General features: G+C 42.9%; 2 protein-coding genes across 10 annotated transcripts in view; one reads left to right on the top strand and one right to left on the bottom strand.

Moving 5' to 3' along the window:
- The window catches only part of BICD1 (BICD cargo adaptor 1), a 266,893-nt gene extending 249,206 nt beyond the window's left edge, over positions 1 to 17,687 (bottom strand). For 8 of the 9 annotated variants that reach the window (XR_012420125.1, XM_005570516.5, XM_065524008.2 and 5 more), the window contains exon 1: positions 17,026 to 17,687. Coding sequence is in view for 8 of the 9 variants with exons in the window: in XM_005570516.5 (XP_005570573.1) it covers positions 17,026 to 17,238 (213 nt within the window). In the remaining variant the exon portion in view is untranslated. Of the gene's footprint in view, positions 1 to 15,748; positions 16,912 to 17,025 lie in introns of those variants that run through there. The other variant, XM_065524007.2, reaches the window with a different exon arrangement.
- On the top strand, positions 17,026 to 20,260 carry LOC135966204 (uncharacterized). Its single transcript, XM_074006569.1, has 2 exons — positions 17,026 to 18,430; positions 19,808 to 20,260. The coding sequence occupies exon 1, from the start codon at positions 17,203 to 17,205 to the stop codon at positions 18,019 to 18,021; it is 819 nt and encodes a 272-aa protein (XP_073862670.1). The 5' UTR covers positions 17,026 to 17,202; the 3' UTR covers positions 18,022 to 18,430; positions 19,808 to 20,260.
- The last annotated feature ends 4,348 nt before the right edge of the window (positions 20,261 to 24,608 follow it).

The following is a 24,608-nucleotide window of genomic DNA, read 5'->3' as shown; positions in this document are numbered from 1 at the left end:
GTCAGAGGTCTTAGATCACAGGACCACTGTATTGCCAGAATCTAAAGTCAAAAATTCGTTTTAAAACATAAAGCTAATTATGTCACTCTCCTGCTTTGAAACTTTCAATGCTTTTCTCATGATATACAGTGTAAATTTGAGCTCCTAAGTGCTCTTGACCCTGTTCAAGAGGCATAAGGGAAACTTCCCAGAGGAGAAGGAAAATGGAGATTAAACTTGAACCAGCTGCAACAGAGAGAAAAGACCAGAGCAGGGAAACAGCCAATGAATCAATCCTAATTAACAAATCAAATGGGCAGGAGAATATTCAAGTCCAGTATGGAAAGAACTCAACGTTCAAGGGACTGATCAACCATTAGAAGCTCGGTCAAGACAGCAGGGCATCAGGGGCTCTCAAAGCCAAGAGTGAAGAATCAGAGGGGTCTGTAAGAGATCAGGGTCATTGGGAGCAACATCTATCCAACCACGCGGAAGGACAGTGGGCGCCCAAACCAAAGGGCCAATTAGGCAACCTGTTCACAATAGGAGTTAGACTGAGGAGCTGCCACTCCCTAATTCACAGGAGCCCAGAAGGTTCAAACAGACTCTAAAACACACGAAGGATGGCATGGGAGCAGCAGATCCTCCCAGACTCCTTGTTAGTCAGAGGTACTCCAGGCCTGGCTCTCTAAAGCAAGGCCTTCCCAACTTTGTTACAGTCAGCTATGCTGAAGTGTTGGCTGGCAGAAACTCACAAACCCCATCACACAGCTTTCCCCATCTGGCCCCAAACCATCTCTCCAGGCTCACCTCCCCTCTCACCCAATTCCATCTACCCTCCTACTGCAACAACACAGACACTGACGAGCAGCACCCTCTCCAGCCTTCCCTCTTCTACAAGCTGTTTCATCTTCCTGAACGACTTTGCCCCTCTTCTCTCCCCGGAAAATCCCTACTCATTCTTCAAAGCCCCTTCAAATGTTGCCTGATCAGACAGATTACTCTGATTCAAACTGGGTTTGCTACCCTCCACTCCTATCAAGCACAATCAACACATTATTATTTTATTATTATTACTATTATTGTCACCATCACATCCATCATTTATTAAGTGCTTGTCATGTGTCAGGTACCATATTAAATCCTTCACGTGCATTTTTCCTTACCACTTGTAGTTATTATCGTTCTCCATCTTACTGAGGAGGAAACCAGCGTTCACATCATTTCAAGTATTGGCCTGAGGACACAGAGCTGCTAAAGGGATTTCAAACATAGTCTGTTCTTAACTCAAAAACCCATATTCTTTCCAGTAAAATATCACAATTTGTTTATCTCTGTTGCCTCCAACAACAAATAAGTAACTTAAAAATAAAGATCATGTCTTCCTAACTTTTGTGTAGCCTGCATAATACCTGGCATATATGTGATGCTCTCTAAAGACTTAATAGATAAATAAATGAATAACAAGCATTCAATCCATTTTCTCAGGAATCTGAATGACAGCTGTAGCACAGAACCAGTAATACAATGTTGAGACTGTCTGTATGCCCCCTTTGGCTAGGGTCTACTGGATGGCTCATATTACGGAGAATAAAGGACAGAGAGTTCAAGACACTTAGGTAAAGATTCAGGTACAAGGAACCAGGCAAGTCAGCACAGTGTCTTTTGAATAAATGGGTTTAATCTAGGCACACAAATGGTTATTTTTAAAACAAGTGGTCTACTCCAACCTCTTTTAAAATAACTCGCTGTCTTTTTATTTTGAGATGGAGTCTTGCTCTGTCATCCAGCATGGAGTGCAGTGGCGCAATCTCAGCTCACTGCAATCTCTGTCTCCCAGGTTCAAGCGATTCTCCCGGCTCAACCCCCGGGTAGCTGGGATTACAGGCGCCTGCCACCACGCCCGGCTTATTTTTTGTTTCACCATGTTGGCCAGGCTGGTCCTGAACTCCTGACCTCAGGTGATTTGCCCGCCTCAGCCTCCCAAACTGCTGAGATTACCGGCGTGAGCCACCGTGCCTGACCAGAACTGACTGTCTTAATAACTTCATCTTTATTTTTTTCCCAATCTAAATCAGTGCAATACCATAACCATCTATTAAACACCTGCTATGGTGGGAAGGAAGAGAATGCCGTATACCTCATGGGACACTTAGTTAATGAAAACTCCTTTTCCCTGAAGGGGGTTTTAGTCTTGCTTGAATGTATGCAGAAGTTATCTCAATCAGGGAAAAAGCACAGAACATTGTGACTTTTTTGCTCAAAGCTCTCTGAAAGTTTCCCATCTCACTCAGAGTAAAAGCCAAAGTCCTAATAATCTAGAAGCTGCTACATCATGTGGCCCCCTCTGGTCTCACCTACTATTCACCCCCTAGCTCAGTCCCCTCCAGTCACATGGTCTCCATATTGTGTCTTCTCAATGAGCCTTTATCTGACCACTCTATTGAAAATCATAACCCTCTTCCACTTCACATGCTATCTCCCTATTCCCAGGGTTTTTTCCCGCCATAGCATTTTGGACGATCTAACATGCTATCTGCTTTACTCATTCATTTTGTTTATCATCTCTCTTCCCCCACAAAACGTAGGCTCCATGAATATGGACCTTCTGTTGTGTTTGTTCTCTGCTGTATTCTCAACACCCAAATCTGACATTGAATTATTATTGTAGGAATGAATGAATGAACCATTAGTTATGTTTACACAATGACCTATCTGCTCACAGCATTACTTTGAAATCCATTTTTCAAATTTCTGAATCACACTGGCATCACAAATTTAAATACATCTTAAGATTTTTTCGCTTGGCATTGATTAATGATGACTAAAATCTCATTGGTCTAGAGTTTTCTTCATTGCTTTTTCCCGAGAAGACTTACTGTGACCATTATCTAAAAATGTAATTGTTTTGAGACCCTGGTCTAAATTTTAGCAAGTAATTGTTTGTATTGTCCCAAGCACTTCAACATGATTTACAAAAATATATTACTTATTTTGCCACAATGAAAAATAGCAGTTGATTATAAAACATGACTGGAAATAACTACAGTAATTAAGGTAGAAGACCTGAGAATACTCTTAAGAAAGGGTTCTACTTCTAAATTATTGTAAAATATTAACAAACTGAGGCTGGGTGCAGTGGTACACACCTGTAATCCCAGCACCTTTGGAGGCCGAGGCAGGTAAATGGCTTGAGTCCAACAGTTTGAGACGAGCCTGTGCAACATTGTGAGACACTGTCTCTACAAAAAATACAAAAAAATTAGCTGGGCATGGTGACTCACATCTGTAGTCCCAGCTACTCAGGAGGCTGAGGCAGGAGGATCACTTGAGCCTGGGAAGTCAAGGCTGCAATGAGCTGAGATCACACCACTGCATTCCAGCCTGGGCAAGAGAGTGAGACCCTGTCTCAAAAAAAAAAAAAAAATAAATAATTGACAAACTGAGATCTTCTGTTGTTGAGATCACTAGATCATAATCTGCAAGATAATAGTTAGTTTTCATTTATTTGTTTGTTTGTTTGAGATGGAGTCTTGTTCTGTCACCCAGGCTGGAGTGCAGTATTGCGATCTTGGCTCTCTGCAGCCTCTGCCCTCTGGGCTCAAGCCATCCTCCCACCTCAGCCTTTTTTTTTGTTTTTTGAGACGGAATGAGACTCTCACCCAGGCTGGAATGTAATGGAGTGATCTCGGCTCACTGCAACCTCCGCCTCCCAGGTTCAAGAGATTCTCCTGCCTCAGCCTCCCAAGTAGCTGGGATTACAGGCACGCACCACCACATCTAGCTAATTTTTGTATTTTTAGTTGAGACGGGGTTTCACCACGTTGGCCAGGCTGGTCTTGAACTCTTGACCTCAAGTGATCTACCAGTCTTGGCCTCCCAAAATGCTGGGATTACAGGCGTGAGCCACCATTAGTTTTTAATGCCAACATTAATTAAGATCTGGTATGACTTTAAAAAATTATCTATGGAGGCCAGGCGCCCTGGGTCACGCCTGTAATCCCAGCACTTTAGAAGGCTGAGGCAGGTGGATCACGAGGTCAGAGGCTCGAGACCAGCCTGACCAACATGGTGAAACCCCGTCTCTACTAAAGACACAAAAAATTAGCCAGCATGGTAGCACACATCTGTAATCCCAGCTACTTGGGAGGCTGAGGCAGGAGAATCACTTGAACCCAGGAGGTGGTGGTTGCAGTGAGCCGAGATCACATCACTGCACTCCAGTCTGGGCAACAGGGCGAGACTCTGTCTCAAAAAAAAAAAAAAAAAAATTATTTATCTATGGAGCCAACAATTCAAAAGCTATTTATAATTGGTTTGGAGCACATTATATTTTTTCTTTTTTTTTTCCTCTCTCTTTCTAATGGTCAATTTTCCTTCCTATATTTTCTTGAGATTTGGAGCTTAAAGAATCTAAGCACACCAACCTTAGCAAAAAGAAAGCCAGTTTGTGATTTAAAGGACAAAAAAAAAAAATGGTCGTGCGTGCCAAAGAGATAATCTGCAAGATAATAGTATCTCCAGCTCAACAAAAGAAGTCATGTACAAGATTAAACTCATCCTGTTTCCATCCAGTAACCTCACCAAGGTCAACTTCAAAATATCCCCTAAAACCATCTACAAAGTAGCAATCAGTAAGGCTTATCAACAGAGCCCATCCTTCTTACAATATAAACCTCTTTCAATTTCAAAAATTGATGACTAAGAGCTCTTCAATAGTGGCATTTGATTCCACATTACTCTGCAGTATGCAAGGGAAAAACAAAGACCCATCATTCTGAACCTTCTATTATAGACCCACGCCAAACTGCAACAAAACATTCTTAAGGAAATTGCTACTATTATTGTACACATATTGTTATTGTTCCCATAAATGTAAATAGGTTATCATTTTCAATTCTAAATTTAAAGACAGAAACACAGCAGTTAAATATTACATTTTAGAGTAGGCTTTTTCTCCTTAAAATGTTGGAAAACAGTAAAGATATATAACCAAAAGAACTAAAAGTCACCCAGAAGTTAGACATCAATCCCTCAAAAAAAATCCTTTTTAAATATTCTATTTACAAATGTGTAAAGTTGGCATAAAAACTGCAAACAGAATAAAATAAATAGACATAATAAGAGAGAACTTTTAAAAGAAACTTTAAGCAGTCCTCAAGAATAGAAAATTAAATGCACTCAAATTTAACATATATCTCTGTCTAATGCAGTTAAGTTTTTGATATTTTCTGGTTTTCAGAAAGGATTTAATGTGTTCATTTTCAGAAAGTAGAAACAACACATTTTAAAAGACTATACAATGAAGGTTTATATATTACCTCATAACTTCCCAGTTTTTTGTTTTGTTTTGTTTTGAGACAGAGTCTTGCTCTGTCGCCCAAGCTGGAGTGAAGTGGCACGATCTCAGCTCAATGCAACCTCCACCTCCTGGGTTCAAGCGATTCTCATGCCTCAGTCTCCCGAGTAGCTGGGATTACAGGCGCATGCCAGCAGGCCCAGCTAATTCTGTATTTTTAATAGAGATGGGGTTTCGCCATGTTGGTCAGGCTGGTCTCAAACTCCTGGCCTTGTATGATCCGTCCGCCTTGGCTTCCCTAAGTGCTGGGATTACAGGCATGAGCCACTGTGCCTGGAACCAGATTTTCTTACTAAACACTTCTTCGCCCATGGGGTCATTTAGTCCTCAAGTTGGAAATATAGAAGAGGGGTTCTTCACCCTGGCTGCATCTCTAAGGGAAGAGGGATTCACATGCTGAAGCCAGGCTCCACTTCCAAGGAGTGATTTAACTCTCCCGGAGTGGCGTCCAGGCAGCAGTAGTTTTATAAATCACCCAGGTGATTCTAACATACAGTCTGTATTGAAAGTCACTGGTTCCCACCCACCTCTTCTCAGAGAAGACCTCAGGAAGATATCCAGGCTCTGCTCAAACATTTCCAATGTTGAGACCCAATACCTCATTAGAAAAATCTAATAAGCAATACACTATGTTACAGAATGGTCATTATTTCAGATATGAATGGTCATTTTTACAGAGCATGGTAACACATCACTTCCCCTAACAACTACAACAGAGTTCGCAGATCTTGGCACTTGTCCTCTTCTTAAAAATCACATTCCCCAGTCTCCACATGACTGGCTCCTTGTCATCATTCAGGTCTGGGCTCAAGTCTCACCTCCTGGGGAAGACTGCCTGATCACGCTTTCCCCAGCCAGTCTGTCTCTTCCCTCATGGCACCTCTCACAACTGAAATATGTGTGGATGTTCGTTCGTTGACTCTCTTCCCAGTCTGAAACATAAGCTCCACCCAGGCAGCTCCATCGGGTCTGTCTTGTTTAACGCTGTATCTCCAGCAAGTGGAACCACGCCTGACACAGTAGCCACTCAATACAAATTTTTGAATGAATAAATGAAACAGATGAAGAGGTAATGGGCAATCTAAAGCAAAAAGAAAGTATCGGAGTGGTATATTATGTAAATACAGTCATCCCTCAGTCTTGGTGAGGGTATGGGTATTCCAGTACCCCCTGTAGATATCAAAATCCATAGATGCTCAAGTCCCTGAGATAAAATAGTGTAATATTTGCATGTAACCTACACACATCCTCCAGTATACATTAAATCATCTCCAGATTACTTATAATACCTAATATGATGTAAATGCCATGGAAATAGCTGTTATACTGAATTATTGAGGGAACAATGACCAACAAAAACTTGTATACGTTTAGTACAGATGCAAGTTTTTTCCAAATATTTTCAATCCAAGGTTCGTTGAATCCAAGGATGCAGAATCCAAGGATGCTGAACCCACAGATTCTGGGGACTGACTAGTTGACAATGCAGTATAAAATGTTGGACTAAGCAGGCCAGTGCGATGGCTCATGCCTGTATTCCCAGCACTTTGGGAGGCCGAGGCGAGCAGATCACCTGAGGTCAGGAGTTCGCAACCAGCCTGACCAACATGGAGAAACCCTGTCTCTGTTAAAAATACAAAATTAGCCAGGCGTGGTTGTAATCCCAGCATGCCTGTAATCCCAGCTACTCGGGAGCCTGAGACAGAAGAATTGCTTGAAACTGGGAGGTGGAGGTTGCAGTGAGCTGAGATCGTGCCATTGCACTCCAGCCTGGGCAACAAGAGCAAAACACGGTCTATAAAAAAATATATATATATACACATATATATATACACACACACACACACACACACACAGGGCTAAGCGTAAATGACAAAATATAAAATCATGTGCATGTACATGTGCCCAGGTGTGTGTGAAAAGGAAGATTCTGGAGGCTGTAGACCTCCCTCAATGCAACCATGTAGCTTCAAAATGCATAGTTGCACTGAAAGCTCTCCAAATTTAGAGATACCCTCATCTTAAAGCTTTATATTACCCATTAGTTTTCTTCTGAAAATAAAGCAAAAACATAAATCAAAATAAAGTTTTGAGACATTCTGAAAACATTCCAAATGTTTACAGTCATCAAATAGTGTGAAATGCCAAACATTAAAGCAGAAAAATCTAACCAAGTCAGAAACACCGTGCTCTGGTGGTGGGAAAAGGAGTATAAAAAACATAAACTTATGAAATTATTTGGAACACCTGGAATGATAAAATCAAAGAAATCTGAATAAGAAGGAATCTTAGAGATCATTCCAGATATACCCTTCCCAAGGATAACCCCCCATAGAGTATTCTCAGCAAGTGGCTTACTAGCTTCTCCCTTTTGGTGACAGGGAATTCATTACTTCCTAAGAAGTCTGCCTCATTCCATTACTTTACAACGATACTTGTCAGAAACTGACTTATTTTGATCCAAAATCTGGCTCCCAGTGACTCACAGGGTCTTGTTCTCCTCTCTGAAGCCAAGCACAAATGGGTCAATGAAAACAAACCTAACATATCAGTTCTACAACATAATAGGTGAGATCAGAAAATATGAATCCAGAAGAAAAGTGAGTGTGGACCAAGTGTTCAAAGACAAAGGGAACTATAAAGTGGTTAAAATATATATAGAGAGAGAAGGTCAGGCGCAGTAGTTCACACCTACAATCCCAACACTTTGGGAGGCTGAGATGGGAGAATCACTTGAGCCCAGAAGTTCGAGACCAGCCTAAGCAACATAGCAAAACCTCATCTCTGCAAATAATAATTTCTAAAAATTAGTTGGGCCACCTGAGCCTCCAGTAAAAATAAAATCAGGTGGGTAAAAAAAAAAAAAGCCAGTATGGTGGTGTGCACCCGTGGTCCCAGCTACTCTGGAGGCTGAGGTGGGAGGATCACTTGAACCTGTGAGGTTGAGGCCACAGTGAGCCGTAATCGCACCACTGCACTTCAGCCAGGGTGACAGAATGAGACTCCATCTCAAAATTATATATGTGTGTGTATATATAGAGAGAGAGAGAAAGAGAGGGGGACATAGCACAAGTGCTAAAATAAGGTGGATTATCTTGGCTAGAACTGAGTGACCAGAGTGGAAAAAGAAAGGAGAAAAAATATGTAAAACAGACGATGGAAGATCCCTGAAGCCTAGGTGAAAATTACTGCAACTAGGCAAAACTATTCTGTACTTTGGAAAACTATTGAATGAATTTGAAATGTAAAGGACAGGCGGTAAATAAGCAGAACAGATAGCTCTAAAATACAGCCATCTCAGAGATTTAGAGCTGGTAAAAAAAAAAAAATCATAGAGATTATGTATTGCAACACCTTAATTTTATAGACATAATTAAATCCCAAGAGGAAAAGGTATCAATTTCCATTTTCATATTCCCCTCCATTGTAATAAGAACACCTTCACTGAACATTTTCCTCTTTTGTACCCCTTTCTCCCCACCTCCTGCACAGCATGCTGAATCTGAGATGTTGTATAAGATCCTAACTATTTCAAAACTCAGCTTTCAGAGGGCAAAGAAGGGATAACGTAATAAAGCCCAACTGCCTGAATCATCCTGGCTTGCCACCAAGACCCAGAATGGACAGGATGTGGTCACACTGCAGGACTGGCTCTTGCTGGCCATGGAAACCAGCCAGGTATTCTGCTGATACACGTATCTCCATCAGCAGCCAACAAGACAAGGAATCAAAATCACTGCTAATTCACCCACAAAATTGTCCATCTTTTCCCCTGGTACCATTGCATGGGTCTGCTATAGGGCAACCAAATTCCATCAGTTTCTTTTACGCAAACCTACACCTTTTTCTCTTTCACTTACCATCCATGCTACCCTCAGGGTACCATTTGCACCACCTTCCCACATCCCCAGGGTCACCCAAACTCTAAGCTTCTCTGGTTTTCTTCCCTAATCGGTCTCATTTTCTTCGCACTTCACTAGTGCTTTAAAAATGCAGGCTTGTCTCAGAAATACCTGCCTTTTGAAAGGACATACTACTAAATTTAAAACACCAGGCTGCAAGATCCTGTTTTTATAAAAACAAAGGAAGAAAACAGCAAAAATAGAAAAGAAAAGAAAAAAAAAAAAACACCACACACACAAAAACCCTGACTGTATGTTTAAAGACATTTAAAACAAGTACAGAAGAATACTCAGCAAAGTGTTAACAACACAGACAGAACTGTGGGAGAAGAAGGGAAAACTATTAATTTATATATGCTTTTCTCTAGCTTGGAGTACTGCAATAAAAACTGTCATGATTACACAATTGTAATTCTTAAAAAGCAAACTCTTGAAATGATAAATGGAAAAGGCTGGGTGCAATGGCTCCTGACTGTAATCCCAGCACTTTGGGAGGCTGAAGAGGGAGAATCGCTTGAGGCCAGGAGTTCAAGATCAGCCTGGTCAACACATCGAGACTCCCCTACCTCCCACACCCCTCACCAAAAGAAAAGAGGGGAAAAAAAACCATTTAAATTAAAAATGCTAACGCATCTTCAGTAAAGATTAAATAAGATTAATAAAGATTAGTCAGTGAGCAGTGAGGACTGTTGCTCCCAGCCCCCATAACCCTAAAGGGTGAGTAGAGACTGCCTTCTTAGACCTCACTGTCCCCAGTCAGCTTCTTTGCCCATTGTTTGTTTTCATTTTTCCTAATTTAGAAAGCAATCAAACTAACTGGTGAAAACATTATTAAATTGTTTATATCCCATACTCTAGAAATTAGGCTTCTATAAAATAACAACCAATTGCACAAATTAATTTTTTTATTAAATTGAAAGTTAGCCTGTAATCCTAGCACTTTGGGAGGCCAAGACAGGCGGATTGTTTTAGCTCAAGAGTTCTAGACCAACCTGGCCCACATGGCAAAACCCCGTGTCTACAAAAAAAAACACAAAAATTAGTCAGGCATGGCAGTGTGCGCCTGTAGTCCCAGCTACTTGGTGGCTGAGGCACAAGGACTGCTTGAGCCCAGGAGGTCAAGGCTGCAGTAAGCCACAATCACACCACTGCACTCCAGCCTGGGTGTCAAAATGAGACCCCATCTCAAAAAAAGAAAAAAAAAGAAAGTTGAGTATCTGAATCTATCATGCAATGCGTTCTTCCCCAGCAAAGAAAACATGAACTAAAAGGACTTGTGTGGCTGGGCACGGTGGCGCACGTCTGTAATCCCAACACTTTACGAGGGCAAGGCAGGCAGATCGCTCGAGCTCAAGAATTTGAGACCAGCCCGGGCAACATGGTGAAATCCTCTGTCTGCTAAAAGTACAAAAATTAGGCTGGTCGCGGTGGCTCACGCCTATAATCCCAGCACTTTCGGAGGCCAAGGTGGGTGGATCACGAGGTCAGAAGATCGAGACCACTCTGGCCAACAAGGTAAAACCCCATCTCTACTAAAAAAAATACAAAAACTAGCCGGGCGTGGTGGTGGCTGAGGCAGGAAAGTCACTTGAACCCGGGAGGCAGAGGTTGCAGTGAGCCGAGATTGTGCCACTGTGCTCCAGCCTAGGCAACAGAGCGAGACGGTCTCGAGAAAAAAAAAAAAAAAATTATTCAGGCATGGTGGCAGGCACCTGTAGTCCCAGCTATTCAGGAGGCTGAGGCAGGAGAATCACTTGAACCTGAAAGGTGGAGGTTGCAGTGAGCTGAGATAAGGCCACTGCACTTCAGCCTGAGTGATAGAGCAAGATTCCATCTCAAAAACAAAAAATTTATCCAAGCGTGGCGGTATGCTCCTGTAGTACCAGTTACCTGGGAGGCTGAGGCAGGAGAATCGCTTGAACTCAGGAGGCGAAAGTTGCAATGAGCTGAGATCATGCCACTGCACTCCAGCCTGGGAAACAGAGTGAGACTCAGTCTCAAAAAAAAAAAAAAATTAGGCATGGTGGCATGGGTCTGCAGTCCCAGCTCCTTGGGAGGCTGAGGTGGGAGGATCACTTGAGCCAGGATGGTTGAGGTTGCAGTGAGCTGTGACAGCACCACCGCACTCCAGCATGGGTGACAGAGAGAGACCCTGTGTCAAAAACAACAAAAACTCATGTAACTTGAGCATCAGTTTCACCCTCTAAAACTGCTCTGCCCCATAATACCTTCCTTTGTAAATAGAACCACCTCCTATCCAGCCTGAGAAGATTCTCAACTCCACTGTCTTCCTCACTTTCCACATATAGTAACATCCAATGCCTGTTCCACCCTACCTCCGAAATAGCTCTTAGATGTGCCCCCTCCTCACGATCCCTACTGCCACTGCCTATCCCACTGCACAGCCTCAGTCCACCCATTACGACCATCACCATAACCTTCTATATTGCGTTTGTAGACTAGGCAGAGATGTTTCACACTCTAAGGCAGTACGACGCAGTGGAAAAAAAAGTGGGCTTCTTCCAAGTTTCATCACTTGGTCTTGTGGCCCTGGGAAGAGACCTAAACCTCTGTAAGACTCAGTTTCCTCTTCTGTATAATGCAAGCAACACTTACCTTGTGTAAGGATTGCTGCATGAATTACAGGCAAGGCTTGTAAAGAACCTAGTTCTAAATGGAGCCTTGTACATTAAGTCAATGCTTTATTATTTTTATTATCTTTTTATCAGTAAAAATGAGTAGTAAGCCCTCTGAATTGTTTTGAAGACTGGTAAAATTAAACGCAGTGACTGTTTCATTTATTTTCAATGGCTCCACATCCCCAAGACAAAGACAAAATGTGGCCATGGCCCTTTCCCAATTGCATCTCCTGCCACTTGACTTTACATGCATTCTCCTTTAGCATAATAAATTATTTAATACTAAGACTATGAAGCCCTTCATGCCCTCCTCTCCTCAAAGCCATAATTACAGGTGGAATCTTATGTGTGGGCAAGTCCTTTATGTATATTTCAACATGCAAGTAATTAATTACCTTATTTTCAAATTTGGAAAGCAATATCCATGAGTACAAGTATATTTAAGGGGATGATAGGGCAAGCAAAAAGTTCTGAAGAAATCTTCAAGCCATTGCTGTCATACATACTCACATAAACATGGGGAATGTGATAAAAGATGATAAATTCTTGCTAAGTTATATCTGAGAAATAACTTTGCCAGAGACGAAATCTTGATTTGAAATAAAAAGAACGGGACAGGCACAGTTGCCTGTAATCCCAGCACTTTGAGAGGCTGAGGCAGGTGGATCACCTGAGGTCGGGAGTTCAAGATCAACCTAACCAACATGGAGAAACCCCGCCTCTACTAAAAATACAAAATTGGTCAGGTGTGGTGGCACATGCCTGTAATCCCAGCTACTCAGGAGGCTGAAGCAGGAGAATCACTTGAACCTGGGAGGTAGAAGTTGCAGTGAGCCGATATCACACCATTGCACTCTAGCCTGGGCAACAAGAGTGAAACTCCATCTCAAAGAAAAAAAAAAAAAAAAGAAGGGGTAGTGCAAGTTAGAGCAACTGGGTCCAGAAAAAAAGAGATGTGATTGAAAGCGATGATGTTTGTTTGTTGAGGTTGTTTGTAACAGTTTCCAAAAGCATATCTTAATGTATTTTAGATTTTAAGATTAATTTGATGATAAATGTAAATATATTTTCTTTAAAAACATCGAGACCATCCTGGCTAACACAGTGAAACCCCATCTCTACTTAAAATACAAAAAATTAGCTGGGCGTGGTGGCGGGCGCCTATAGTCCCAGCTGCTTGGGAGGCTGAGGCAGGAGAATGGTGTGAACCCGGGAGGTGGAGCTTGCAGTGAGCCGAGATTGTGCCACTGCACTCCAGCCTGGGTGAAAGTGCGAGACTCCATCTCAAAAATAAAATAAAATAAAAAAATAAAAACAATGAGAGAAGTTAAAAATCATAGTTCAGGTCAATTAAGTATTAACTTTCTCTTTATGTTTATTTATAGATTGGAAAAGAAATCTGGGGTTTTTCTTGCCATATGATTTCGTGATTTAGAACTTAAAGATGTAAAAGAAACTAACAATCTTTCTAAGCATCTGAAGGGAAAACGATTCTGCTTAAAGATGAATCTAGGTAATTAAATGGCATTCATCAGGTCACCAATGTGACAGGCTCTAAAACTGTATAAGTACATATTTTTGTGTTGAATGATTTAACTATAACCCTGAAAAAGCATAGAGTTGGCTACAAAAGGAAAAGCTGCCCAATGTCCAGAAAGTGCTTCTTCAGCAGCTGGTAACTATCCTTGGTGTCAGGGTTGACAAAATGAGCAAGAAAATGGGTTGAAGCTCATTAGTGCATAGTTTACGGTATCCAAGCTGCAAAACTTTTCTAAAGCTGTCTCACAGATACATTTCCTTTTTAAAATGCCACCAGTAATGCTGAATCATTCCTTTCTAAAGGGGCTCTTTTTCAACTTTACAACATTTTAAATTTCAACCATTTTTAAGTTCAAAAAAACTCTTAAGTTTCAGATCTAGGGTATTTTTATATATGTATATTTTTAGTTTTCAGGTTATTTTGGAGCTATGACTCTTCTTCAAACACTATTCTGGCCTGGGTGACAGGCTCACAGTGCTGATTTACGTACATCCCAAACATATAATCAGCCAGGCCCTGAGCATAACTGAGTGTGGGTGACCCTCACTCAGGTCATTGAAGAGCAAGTGTTACTTGTGAAATCACAAAACCAGACTCAAGTATTCCAGTGGACATACTGCTCTGTCCAGCTGCCCAAAGAATCATGTAAAGGAGAACATTCTGATGATGTCAGAAGTCATCCTTTTTTCAAATCCTTAGTGTTTTTCTTTCAAATGTGGTCTTTTGTGAGCTGAATTACAGTAGTCCATGCAGAGCACTAAACAACATCAGGCCAGGTCAAAAAACAATTGAGTTAAGAGAAGAAATAACTAGGAAAAAAATTTAATGAATTTCATCTTCTTGATTTTGCACATCTTCAGGCAACACTGCCCACTTGCATTATTGTCACAGCAGTATCTAGCCTGGGAAGGAAGGTAGCAACATTGGTGGGCACTGACTCTGGAAAACAAAATGACCTGCAAAGACTGAGCCATGTTGCTACATTGCAAATTACTAATGTCCAACTTGGACTTAATACAGTAGTTTTCTGTTGACATTCCCATAAACTGGTTCAATTATTTTTAAATAAATCATATTTGTTCAAAGATCCCAGAAATAAGCCAGATTTATTTTATGCTTGGCTTTATAGATACAATGTAACATCATTTACTATATACACCTGATAATGAGCAAAACTTCCTTTTGAAAAATCAAAACACTCACAAAATATATTTTTCAAAACTGACTTCTATATAATATTAGTGTTGGAACACCTCAGTTTGCACAATTATTTTGGATTTACTTTTCATACAAGAAATATTACTTGAAATAGATTTAACTAATTTAAGTTATATTTCCAACTAAAGTATATTCCATGTTTAAAGAATAAAAATAATAGGCCTCACTATCAAATAATCAACTATAATAATTATTACTTAAAATACATTTTTATATAACTGTATAAACCAGTTTTTTAGGAATCTTGAATTTCACTTATGCTAAATGCAACTGAAAATAAGTATATTAAAAGAATCATTTAGTAAAAATAATGCTGATAAATTTTTATTAACCTCCTGCTATACAGAACAAAATACACATTAAAATATTTATAGAAAAAATTTTAGCTGGTATTTGCATCATTCTGTATTAAGAAACCGCAGTTACATTATTCCTAAAAAACATTTTTTTCACATTTTTCTAATTACTGCTGGTGAAACTAATACAGGTAGTTTTATTAACATCTGTCACTTCCTATACATCCTAATTTTCTTAGTATTTCTCTAACACTAACCAATATTGACTACTGAACGCTTGACAAAAGTGTGCCTTCTTCTGGTACAAACTGATTCTTTCATAAAATATTTCATGCCCACCATGTGCTAGCTTTTGTGTTAAAGACTTTGGATGCAAAGCTCACAGTGTAGCAAAGGCAAAACACAATTGCATTAAGGTTTGCTATGCAAGGTAAGTGCAATGACAGAAATATCCCTAGAAGGATTGTTTAAATCAAGCAGGAAAGTCAGTAACAGGTACATTTCATTAAATTAAGCCCATCTCCTTTATCAAGAAGGTGATGGCTTACCACTTTCTGGTTTGCACTTCCCTGTCTTGGCAAAGCAGTGTTGATAGGTATAGACAGCATCAAAACATCTCTGAGAATTACAGTCATCATCCTGCTTCCTCACTTCATGAGGTTTAGCATCACTGCATTTAAATATGTCAGCCTAATCTAAGTTGGAAAATAAAAACAACTCCAGCGGTTGTTAAGACCAGACAGGTACATGGTAAGTAAAACATGAACTAGAAATGTACAGCCTGACACACACAAAAATTAGATTCCTAGCTGGGATTTTTAATCATAGGTGGTACATTTATTTTTTGGTAGACAGGCATCCAAATAAAATAAGACATATCTACAAGTATAAATGCTTACCATATTACATACTAAATTGGAAGGCAAGTTGATTCATTATGTCATAAATCACATTTTTTTAACTGTAACAGCATAAAATAAAACCCCTCCCAAGAAAAACCAAACTCATAAGAAATAGATTTGTGATATTATATGCCAAACAATAATTAACATTTAAATGTCAATATGCACCTAAAAATAAGGACTTGACGCATAGAAAAGGAGTGTATATTACATTTAAATTTATAAGCGGCTACTTGCTACCCATAGTGCCTCAAGAATCAGGTAAAATAGACCGAGTTACTTAAACAATATGTATGTTCTTAAGAGTGCTTGATAGGAAATCAAAGCACGTTCATTGTTTTCTCCCATACATCCGACAGGCTTTAAAAGAGGCCAAATACAAAAAAAACTGAAGACAGACATTATACATCACCCATTTATGATATTCTGGTTTTATAAATATATCATTTCAACCAGAGAAGAGCCTCATTTGAAATGCAACACTACCCACGTATTTCATATACACCACTCTTTCAGACTATTTGTAGGTGAGTTCAATTTTTTCTAGTCAGGGTGACCTCATAAGACTTGGGCATGGCCCAGCCTCCTCCGAGGTGAAATCAAGGCAATGGGATCACCCAGCAAAGTTGTTTTTCTCCTGCAGCCCAATGACAAGAATGACTAAAGCCAAGCAGAATGAAGATTGCCTAGCCTTTGTCAAATGGGATTGGTGCGGAGTTCCCTCTCTCACCAAGGAGCGGTTACATGTAGAGGAAAGCTGAGGTACCATACAGTCTACATCCTGAAATTGTGGGTCCTCAGGCACAAACCTCATCACTTCTGTGGACTATGAAACTGTCGCTGAAACCTGGGTTTGAGATAACAGCGGTTTTGAGAAGTTTGATTCATACATTCCAACCCACTTGAATGTCGCCTTAGAGTGCTGAGACTTGAAGACTCTTACGAATCTCCCTCCCCCGCAGGCCAAACAGCCATTGCCTCCCAAATTCCAGCTTATATATTCATTTCTTTGGCAATTTTTCTCTTGGGGGAGAAAACAATGGAATCTTTCAATCTTCTCTTATCAACAAAGGGCCCTAGAAGAAGAAACAGCCCTTTCAATCACCTTCATGACTTCTTGATCATGATGAGTGGGCCTTGCGGGTGGGGGGAGTGCGGGCCAGGAAGGGGAGAGGCGACAGGCAACTCACCTCTTTGAGCTGCTCCAGCTCCTGTTTGAGGCTGTCGTACTCAGCCTCCAGCTCGTCATACTGCTGTTTGAGGGTCAGCTTCTCCTCCAGCACCACCAGCCCATACTCGGCAGCCTGGATCTTCTCGTGGGTGGTCTCCGTGAGCTCCTTGGTCAGCCTCTCTATCTCAGTCTTATAATGGTCCACCGTCTGCAATACCTCTTCTGCGGCCATAGCCCCGGTGGATGGAAGCAGGAGAGGGTGACGGGGTCGGGGAGATGGATGCAAAGCTGGCGGGGAAAGGGAGAAGGAAATGGGAAGGGAGGGGTGGAAATGGAAAAGAAAGTACTCTGGATGAATGAGCAGCGCGATACCCCGCAGGCTCTGGTGGCAGCGGCAGCTACACCGCCCGAGAAACTGACGAGAAATGCAACATGGAGAACAGGACAGAGGGTCAGGGGCGAGGCGGCAGAGGCCGCCGCATGTGTCCTCGGGGCCGGCCCCTGCGTGCGGTCAGCAGCCGTGCGGCATGGCCCGGGCTGCGGCGGCCGGGGGCGGCGAGGGGCTCCGGATTCTGCTTATTCAGAGACGCCCGGCCGCCATGTCTCCCGGGCCGCGTCACTGCAGTCTCGCCCTGGGCCTGGCGCGCTCCGGCTCGCTCGCTCGTTCCACCTGCTCCCTCTGGCCCTGCAGCAGCCGGTGCGGAATGATGCAGTCTCGGGGCCGGCTCCCTCCCTTCCCGCGTGGCGGCGGCTCCGAGCAGGGGGCGGGGAGCGGATGGAGTCAGCGCGGGGGGAGGAGGGAAGGACCAGACGGAAACATCCCGAGGCGCCTCCCGCCGGGCGCGCGGGGCCACCGCCCGCTGCACCGCGAGGCGCGCCAAGCGGAGGCGCAGGCGACGGGCCCGGGACTGGGAAGCGGTGGGGCTCGCGCGGCGGGAGCGCCTCCTCCCTGTCCGGCTCGCGGGGGCGGGAGCTCCTCCTAGGGCTTTGTCCCGGTGGCGGTAGAAGACCCTGAGAGCGGCGTGGGCGCCCGGGCTCTTTTGCTACGTAGAGGGCCGAAGCTCAGAAAACTGCCTGGAACGCTTTCTCCCGAGAAAAGCAAACAAAACTATCGCGGTCGCGGCCCGCGCATCCTCCTCGTCCCCTGGGCGCGCAGAAGGCTCTCTGGGCCACCTGCCCCCAAAAGAACGCTGGGTTTCCAAAGCCTTCAAGACACACCCCCAAGGAGCCTTCGTCCGTCGTCCCCCTCTCTCCCTGCTTCTCCCGAGTCTGGCCTGGGCCATCTAACACTCTCACCAAATAACCTTATCATCCTCTCAGGACAGTCCGCTAAATATTGCTCGCTCTCGCCCAGCGTATCACAAGAGCGCTATCCGCTCAGAAAAAAAATCTCCATAATACATGCACCCAGGAAACCTCTCCAGGTACTGTATATCTTGCCCCAATAGTTTCCACCAAAGCACCTTGCTCTGTGTCTTCAATAAAGGAAAACTGCATGAAATGCCCTATATAAGATACCAGCAATGCCCTACAATAAGCATTTTTTAAGCACTAAGAGCTAAGAGTTCTTGAGACCCGTGCCAAGCATTCTTCTAAGTATGTAGCATGCGTTGTCTCCAATCCTAACAATGCTTTGAGGTAGGAGCCATTATCCGCAGTTTAGAGGGGGTGAAAGAAAGGCAAAGGGAGATGGGGTGATTTGCCCAAAGTCAGGCAACTCTGGAATCTTAACTCTGGAGCACTAAACGGGATTCATCATGTTGGCTTCAGGTTCACTCATTACTCATACAAACCCAGCAACTAAATATTACATGATTGTAAGATAATCACATTCATCTACATAAAGAGTGATGATGAACGGTTGCAAAAGGAGGTGAAAGCAAAGTAAGAGTGGAGGAAATGAAAGAGCGGAGAAGGGTGGAGAATCAAGAGGAAAGAACGCAATAGAAGAGAAAAGAAGCGATTTCTGTGTAGCGGGAGGCTGTGAGACCCGCAGATCGGTGGGTCTTTCCAGTTCCTTCCCTCTCTTCTTCTGCATGGCACCTCTTCCGGAACTGTTTCTCCGTGGCCAGGTGTTCAACACACATGCCTTTTCTAAGTTAGAAAGCAGGACTCAAGTCTCTCATCATTGTGTACCTGGTTAAGAAAAAAAAAAAAAAAGACAATTGTTGACCGGGCACAGTGGTTCAAGCCTATAATCCCAGCACTTTGGGAGGCCGAAGCAGGTGGATCATTTGAGGTCAGGAGTTCAAGATTAGCCTGGCCCACATGGTGAAACTCTGTCTCTACAAAAAAATACAAAAATTAGCCAGGCGTGGTGGTGCACACCTGTTATCCAAGCTACTTGGGAGGCTGAGGCAGGAGAATTGCTTAAACCCAGGAGATAGAGGGTGCAGTGAGCCGAGATGGCGCCACTGCATTCCAGCCTGGGCAACAGAGACTCCATTTCAAAAAAAAAAAAAAAAAAAAAAAGACACTTGTTGATGGCATGGGAGGAAAAGCAAATGACAGTGCCCTTCCAAAGCTTCCACTAACAGGCTGTCTGGGTGTGTTTTCCATTGCTTCACAAACCAGACAAGGTTCCTTCTAAACGCCAGTGATCACAACAGCATATTCTCATGTGATTGTCTGATCTGAAAATAAAACAAAAGAATATTCTCTTGTGATTGTCTGATCTAAAAATAAATAAATAAAAGGAGAAAACACTCCAAAAGTGCAGCTACCATAAATTCCAGCTTTGTAGAGAAGCGGATGATAATGACTACAACATCCGACCTATCTTTCCTTATCTCACACTCCAGGTGGGAAGCCCCTTCTGTGTGCTCCTGTGGCATCTGACCTCTGACATGTTCATGAATGATGATGAACTGCTGAAGAGAAAAGAGATGGAACCTGCAACTGCAAGTTGCTAACCTGCCTTTCCGGGAAGCCCCTGGCCATTCCTCACTGTATGAACTGTAAGCATAGTCCTTCCAAAGGGATCATAAGACTTGGACTAGATTGCTTGCACTTCCCTCTCCTTTGGATCAGACTAAGAACAGAGTTTGCCTCTGTGACTTTCCTTTTTTCTAAATTTCCATTGTGGCCCAGCCCCTATGCTCTATCCTGCCCCATTTTTCTGATTGATACACTTTTGTCACTTGTCACTTTTGTCTGATTTCAGGCATGTCTTGCACACTCTCACACTTTAAGATGTTGCTTAGTTGAACTTTGATCCTTAAATGTTGGTATTTAACGTAAAGAAGATAAACTTATTTTCTTGTTTTTTTTTTTTTTTTTTTTTTTTTCCTGAGACAGGGTCTCCATCACTTCGGCTGGAGTGCAGTAGCGTGATCATGACTCCCTGCAGCCTCAACCTCCTGGGCTCATGCGATCCTCCCACCTCAGCCTCCTGAGTAGCTGGGACTACAGATGTATGCTACCACACTCGGCTAATTTTTTAAATTTTTGTAGAGACGGGGTCTGCCTATGTTGCCCAGGCTGGTCTCGAACTCTTGGGATCAAGGGATCCTCCCACCCCAGCCTCCCAAAGTTCTGGGATTACAGATGTGAGCCACCATGCCCAGCCAAATTTATTTCCTATATACCATGCTGTTCCAGTGCGGTATTTCCCTCTTTTTTCGTATATGCCATATGTATTGCATATATATCAATGACAGGAATATAGAAAATAATTTCTTAAAGCATTCTTAGGCTGGGTGTGGTGGCTGATACTGGTAACCCTAGCACTTTGGGAGGCTGAGGCAGGAGGTCACATGAGGCCAGGAGTTCAAGACCAGCCTGGGCAACATAGACTTCATGGCTACAAAAAACTAAAAAATATTAGCTGGGCATGGTAGTACATGCCTGTGGTCTGCACTACTTAGGAGGCGGAGACAGGATGATGGCTTGAACCCAAGAGATTAAGGCTGCAATGAACTGATTGTGCCACTGTGCTCTAACCTGGTGACAAAGCAAGACTCATCAAAAGAAAAAAAAAAAAAAAAAGCACAAGCTACTCTACTTGGGTCAGATCCAACTTTGCCACTTACTAGCTGTGTGTTTCTCAGTTGCCTCATTTCCAAAAAGGAGATAATAATATAATCTAATTATGAGATTGTTGTGAATAGAATAGTATCACACACCTAATAAGCATTTTATATGTGCTTTTAAAAGGTTTTAAAAGAAAAACAAGGATAAAATTTAGGTAAAAAGAAGAAAAAAATAATAATCAGTGGAGATCTCTCTGAAGAAGTGATATTCATTTTATTATCTAACGAACAAAAAGGAGTTGGATATATAAAATGTGGGGGAGAAGCTTTTCAGGAAAAGGAAATAACACGTGTAAAAGCCAAAGGCAGAAAAGAGCTTGTTGAGTGCAAAGAATAAAAATCAGGGAGGCTGCTGGGCGCAGTGGCTCATGCCTGTAATCCCAGTACTCTGGGAGGCAAAGGTGAGAGGATTATGTGAGCTCAGGAGTTCGAGACCAGCCTGGGCAACATACCGAGACCCCATCTCTACTAAAAAAAAAAAAAAAAAAAATTAATCAATCGGGCATGATGGTGCATACCTGTAGTCCCAGCTACTTAGGAGGCTGAGGTGGGATGATCCCATGAGCCTGGCAGTCAAGGCTGCAGTGAGCCGTGATTGTGCCACTGCACTCCAGGCTGGGTGACAGAGCAAGACCCTGTCTCAAAAACAAACCAAAAAAAAAAAAAAAAAAAAAAAAATCAAAGAGGCGAGGATTAATAAGCTCAAGGGAAATGACCTAAGACTATATCAAGAAGTCAGACAACATCAGAGAGATAGGCAGGGATTATACTTGCCTTGCAAGTCAGAATGAAGAATTTGGGTTTTATTCTCAGGGCAGTGGGCGGCCTTTGATGATTCTTTAGTCAGGAAATGAAATAGTTATATTTGTATTTTAAGAATGTCGGCCGGGGCCGGGCGCGGTGGCTCAAGCCTGTAATCCCAGCACTTTGGAAGGCCGAGACGGGCGGATCATGAGGTTAGGAGATCGAGACCATCCTGGCTAACATGGTGAAACCCCGTCTCTACTAAAAAATACAAAAAACTAGCCGGGCGTGGTGGCGGCGCCTGTAGTCCCAGCTACTCGGGAGGCTGAGGCAGGAGAATGGCGGGAACCCGGCAGGCGGAGCTTGCAGTGAGCCGAGATCCGGCCACTGCACTCCAGCCTGGGCGACAGAGCAAGACTCCGTCTCAAAAAAAAAAAAAAAAGAATGTCGGCCGGATGCAATGGCTCACACCTGTAATCCCAGAGCACTTTGGGAGGCTGAGGCAGGCTGATTGCTTGATCCAGGAGTTCAAGACCAACCTGGACAACATAGTGAAAGCCCATCTCTCAAAAAAATTTTTTTAAGTTAAAATTTTTCTACCGCACACACAAAAAAGTTGGAAGTTATCAAAAGATCGAAGTAGGGTCCCTAGTTAGGAAGCTGTTGCAGTTGTCCAGGAAAAAGAAAATCATGGCCTAGACTGAGGTGATAGCAGCTGGGAAAAGAAGTACATGGATTTATATTGAGGAAGGAGTGGAATGGGAGGGTAGAATTCTTAAGACCTTGTTGAGGATTGAATGTGGGATAGGGAGAAAAAAGGAATGATAAATAAATTCTAATTTTCTGACTTGGGAAGACGGGCTGCCATTTAGTTAGCTGGAACAGTTTCAAGAATTCTATTTTGAACATATTAGACTTAAGACACTTTTGAAACATTTGTGAGTTTGGTTTGGTTTGGTTTGGTTTGGTTTGGTTTTTTTGAGATGGAGTCTCCTTCTATTGCCCAGGCTGGAGTGCAGTGGCACGATCTCGGCTCACTATAACCTCCACCTCACGGGTTCAAGCAATTTTCCTGCCTCACCCTCCCAAGTAGCTGGGACTATAGGCATGTGCCACCACACCCAGCTAATTTTTGTATTCTTAATAGAGACGTGGTTTCACCATGTTGGCCAGGCTGGTCTCGAACTCCTGACCTCAGGTGATCTGCCTGCCTTGGCCTCCCAAAGTGCTGGGATTACAGGCGTGAGCCACCGTGCCCAGCCACTTTTGAGACATTTGAATAGAAATATTAAGTCAACAATTTGATGTAAGACCAAAATTAAGAAAACACTTCTTGGGAGGTATGATGACTTTGCTTTGAAAATCATTAGCATTAGATGGCATTGAAATCAATGGAAAACAGATGGGATTATCTAGGGAAAGATGTAAGTAAAGAAAAGAAAGGGATCTAGGATCTAGCCCTGAGGTACCCCTATAAAGGTTGAGTTGGAGAGGAAAAGCCAGCAAAGAGAGTTGAGAGGGACTGGGTGCAGGGGAAATCAGGAGAGGAACATTTGAAAGGTAACAAAAGAGAAGTGTGTATAAGGAGCTAGGGAATAAGGACCAAGTCAGTGCCAACAAGAGGTCACAGCAAAGTGCTATAAGAACACACAATGTCACTGGACTTGGCAACATGGAAGTGGGTGCTCTTGAAAAGGTTCATTTGTGTGGAACAGAGAAGGCAGATACCATGTTGTAGTGGATTGCAACATGAATAGAAATTTAAGATGTGTGCTGGGCGTGGTGGCTCATACCTGCAATCCCAGAACTTTGGGAGGATAAGGCAGGTGGATCACCTGAGGTCAAGAGTTCGAGATGAGCTTGGCCAACATGGTGAAACCCCGTCTCTACTAAAAATACAAAAATTAGCTAGGTGTGATGGCGCACACCTGTAGTCCTAGCTGCTCGGGAGGCTGAGGCAGGAGAATTGCTTGAACCTGGGAGGCGGTGGTTGCAGTGAGCCGAGATCATGCCACTGCACTCCTGCCTGGGCAACAGAGCAAGACTCCATCTCAAAAAATTTAAGACATGGAGACAGCCTAATCAGACAACTCCATGTCCCCACAAATGATGGCAGGGAGAACACACAATGAGAAGGTGGATCTGTGGGGCACTGGGGTGCTCTGCTGTGCATGGCTGGTGGGAAATATGCCCTTTGAGAGCGCATCACATACTGAGATCTCCAGATGCACCCTCAAGGGAGACATGTGGCTTCCACAGCAGTGCCTTCTGGGGCCAGGACTTTACCTCCAAGCTGCTTGGATACCAGCTCTCTCAGTGGCTGTCCTTGTCCACTTTAATCACCTGTACCCTTTAGCTGTCATCCTCCTATCCCATCCCCATCCTCCACCCCATTACCCCAGTCCTCAGGAACTACTGAACTATTTTTGGTCTCTGTAGCTTTCCCTAATCTTGATATTTCATATAAATAACATCACATAATACGTAGTCTTTTGTGACTGGCTTCTTTCTTACCATAATGTTTTCAAAATATATCTATATTTTAGCATGTGTCATACTACTTTCCTTTTTTTTTTTTTTTTTTTTGAGACAGAGTTTCGCTATTGTTGCCCAGGCTGGAGTGCAGTGGCGTGACCTTGGCTCACTGCAACCTCCACCTCCCAGGTTCAAGGGATTCTCCTACCTCAGCCTCCCGAGTAGCTGGGATTACAAGCATGTGCCACTATGCCTGGCTAATTTTTTTTTTTTTTTTTTTTTTTGAGACGGAGTCTCGCTCTGTCACCCAGGCTGTAGTGCAGTGGTGGGATCTCGGCTCACTGCAAGCTCC

The sequence above is a fragment of the Macaca fascicularis genome, chromosome 11 (genome assembly GCF_037993035.2).
Source record: "Macaca fascicularis isolate 582-1 chromosome 11, T2T-MFA8v1.1".
Taxonomy (NCBI): Eukaryota; Metazoa; Chordata; class Mammalia; order Primates; family Cercopithecidae; genus Macaca; species Macaca fascicularis.
This window is presented reverse-complemented; position numbering and strand designations above follow the sequence as displayed.

Bases quoted from the DNA above. Each gene is read 5' to 3' on its own strand.
- LOC135966204 (XM_074006569.1), top strand. From the start codon at position 17,203: ATGGTCCACCGTCTGCAATACCTCTTCTGCGGCCATAGCCCCGGTGGA.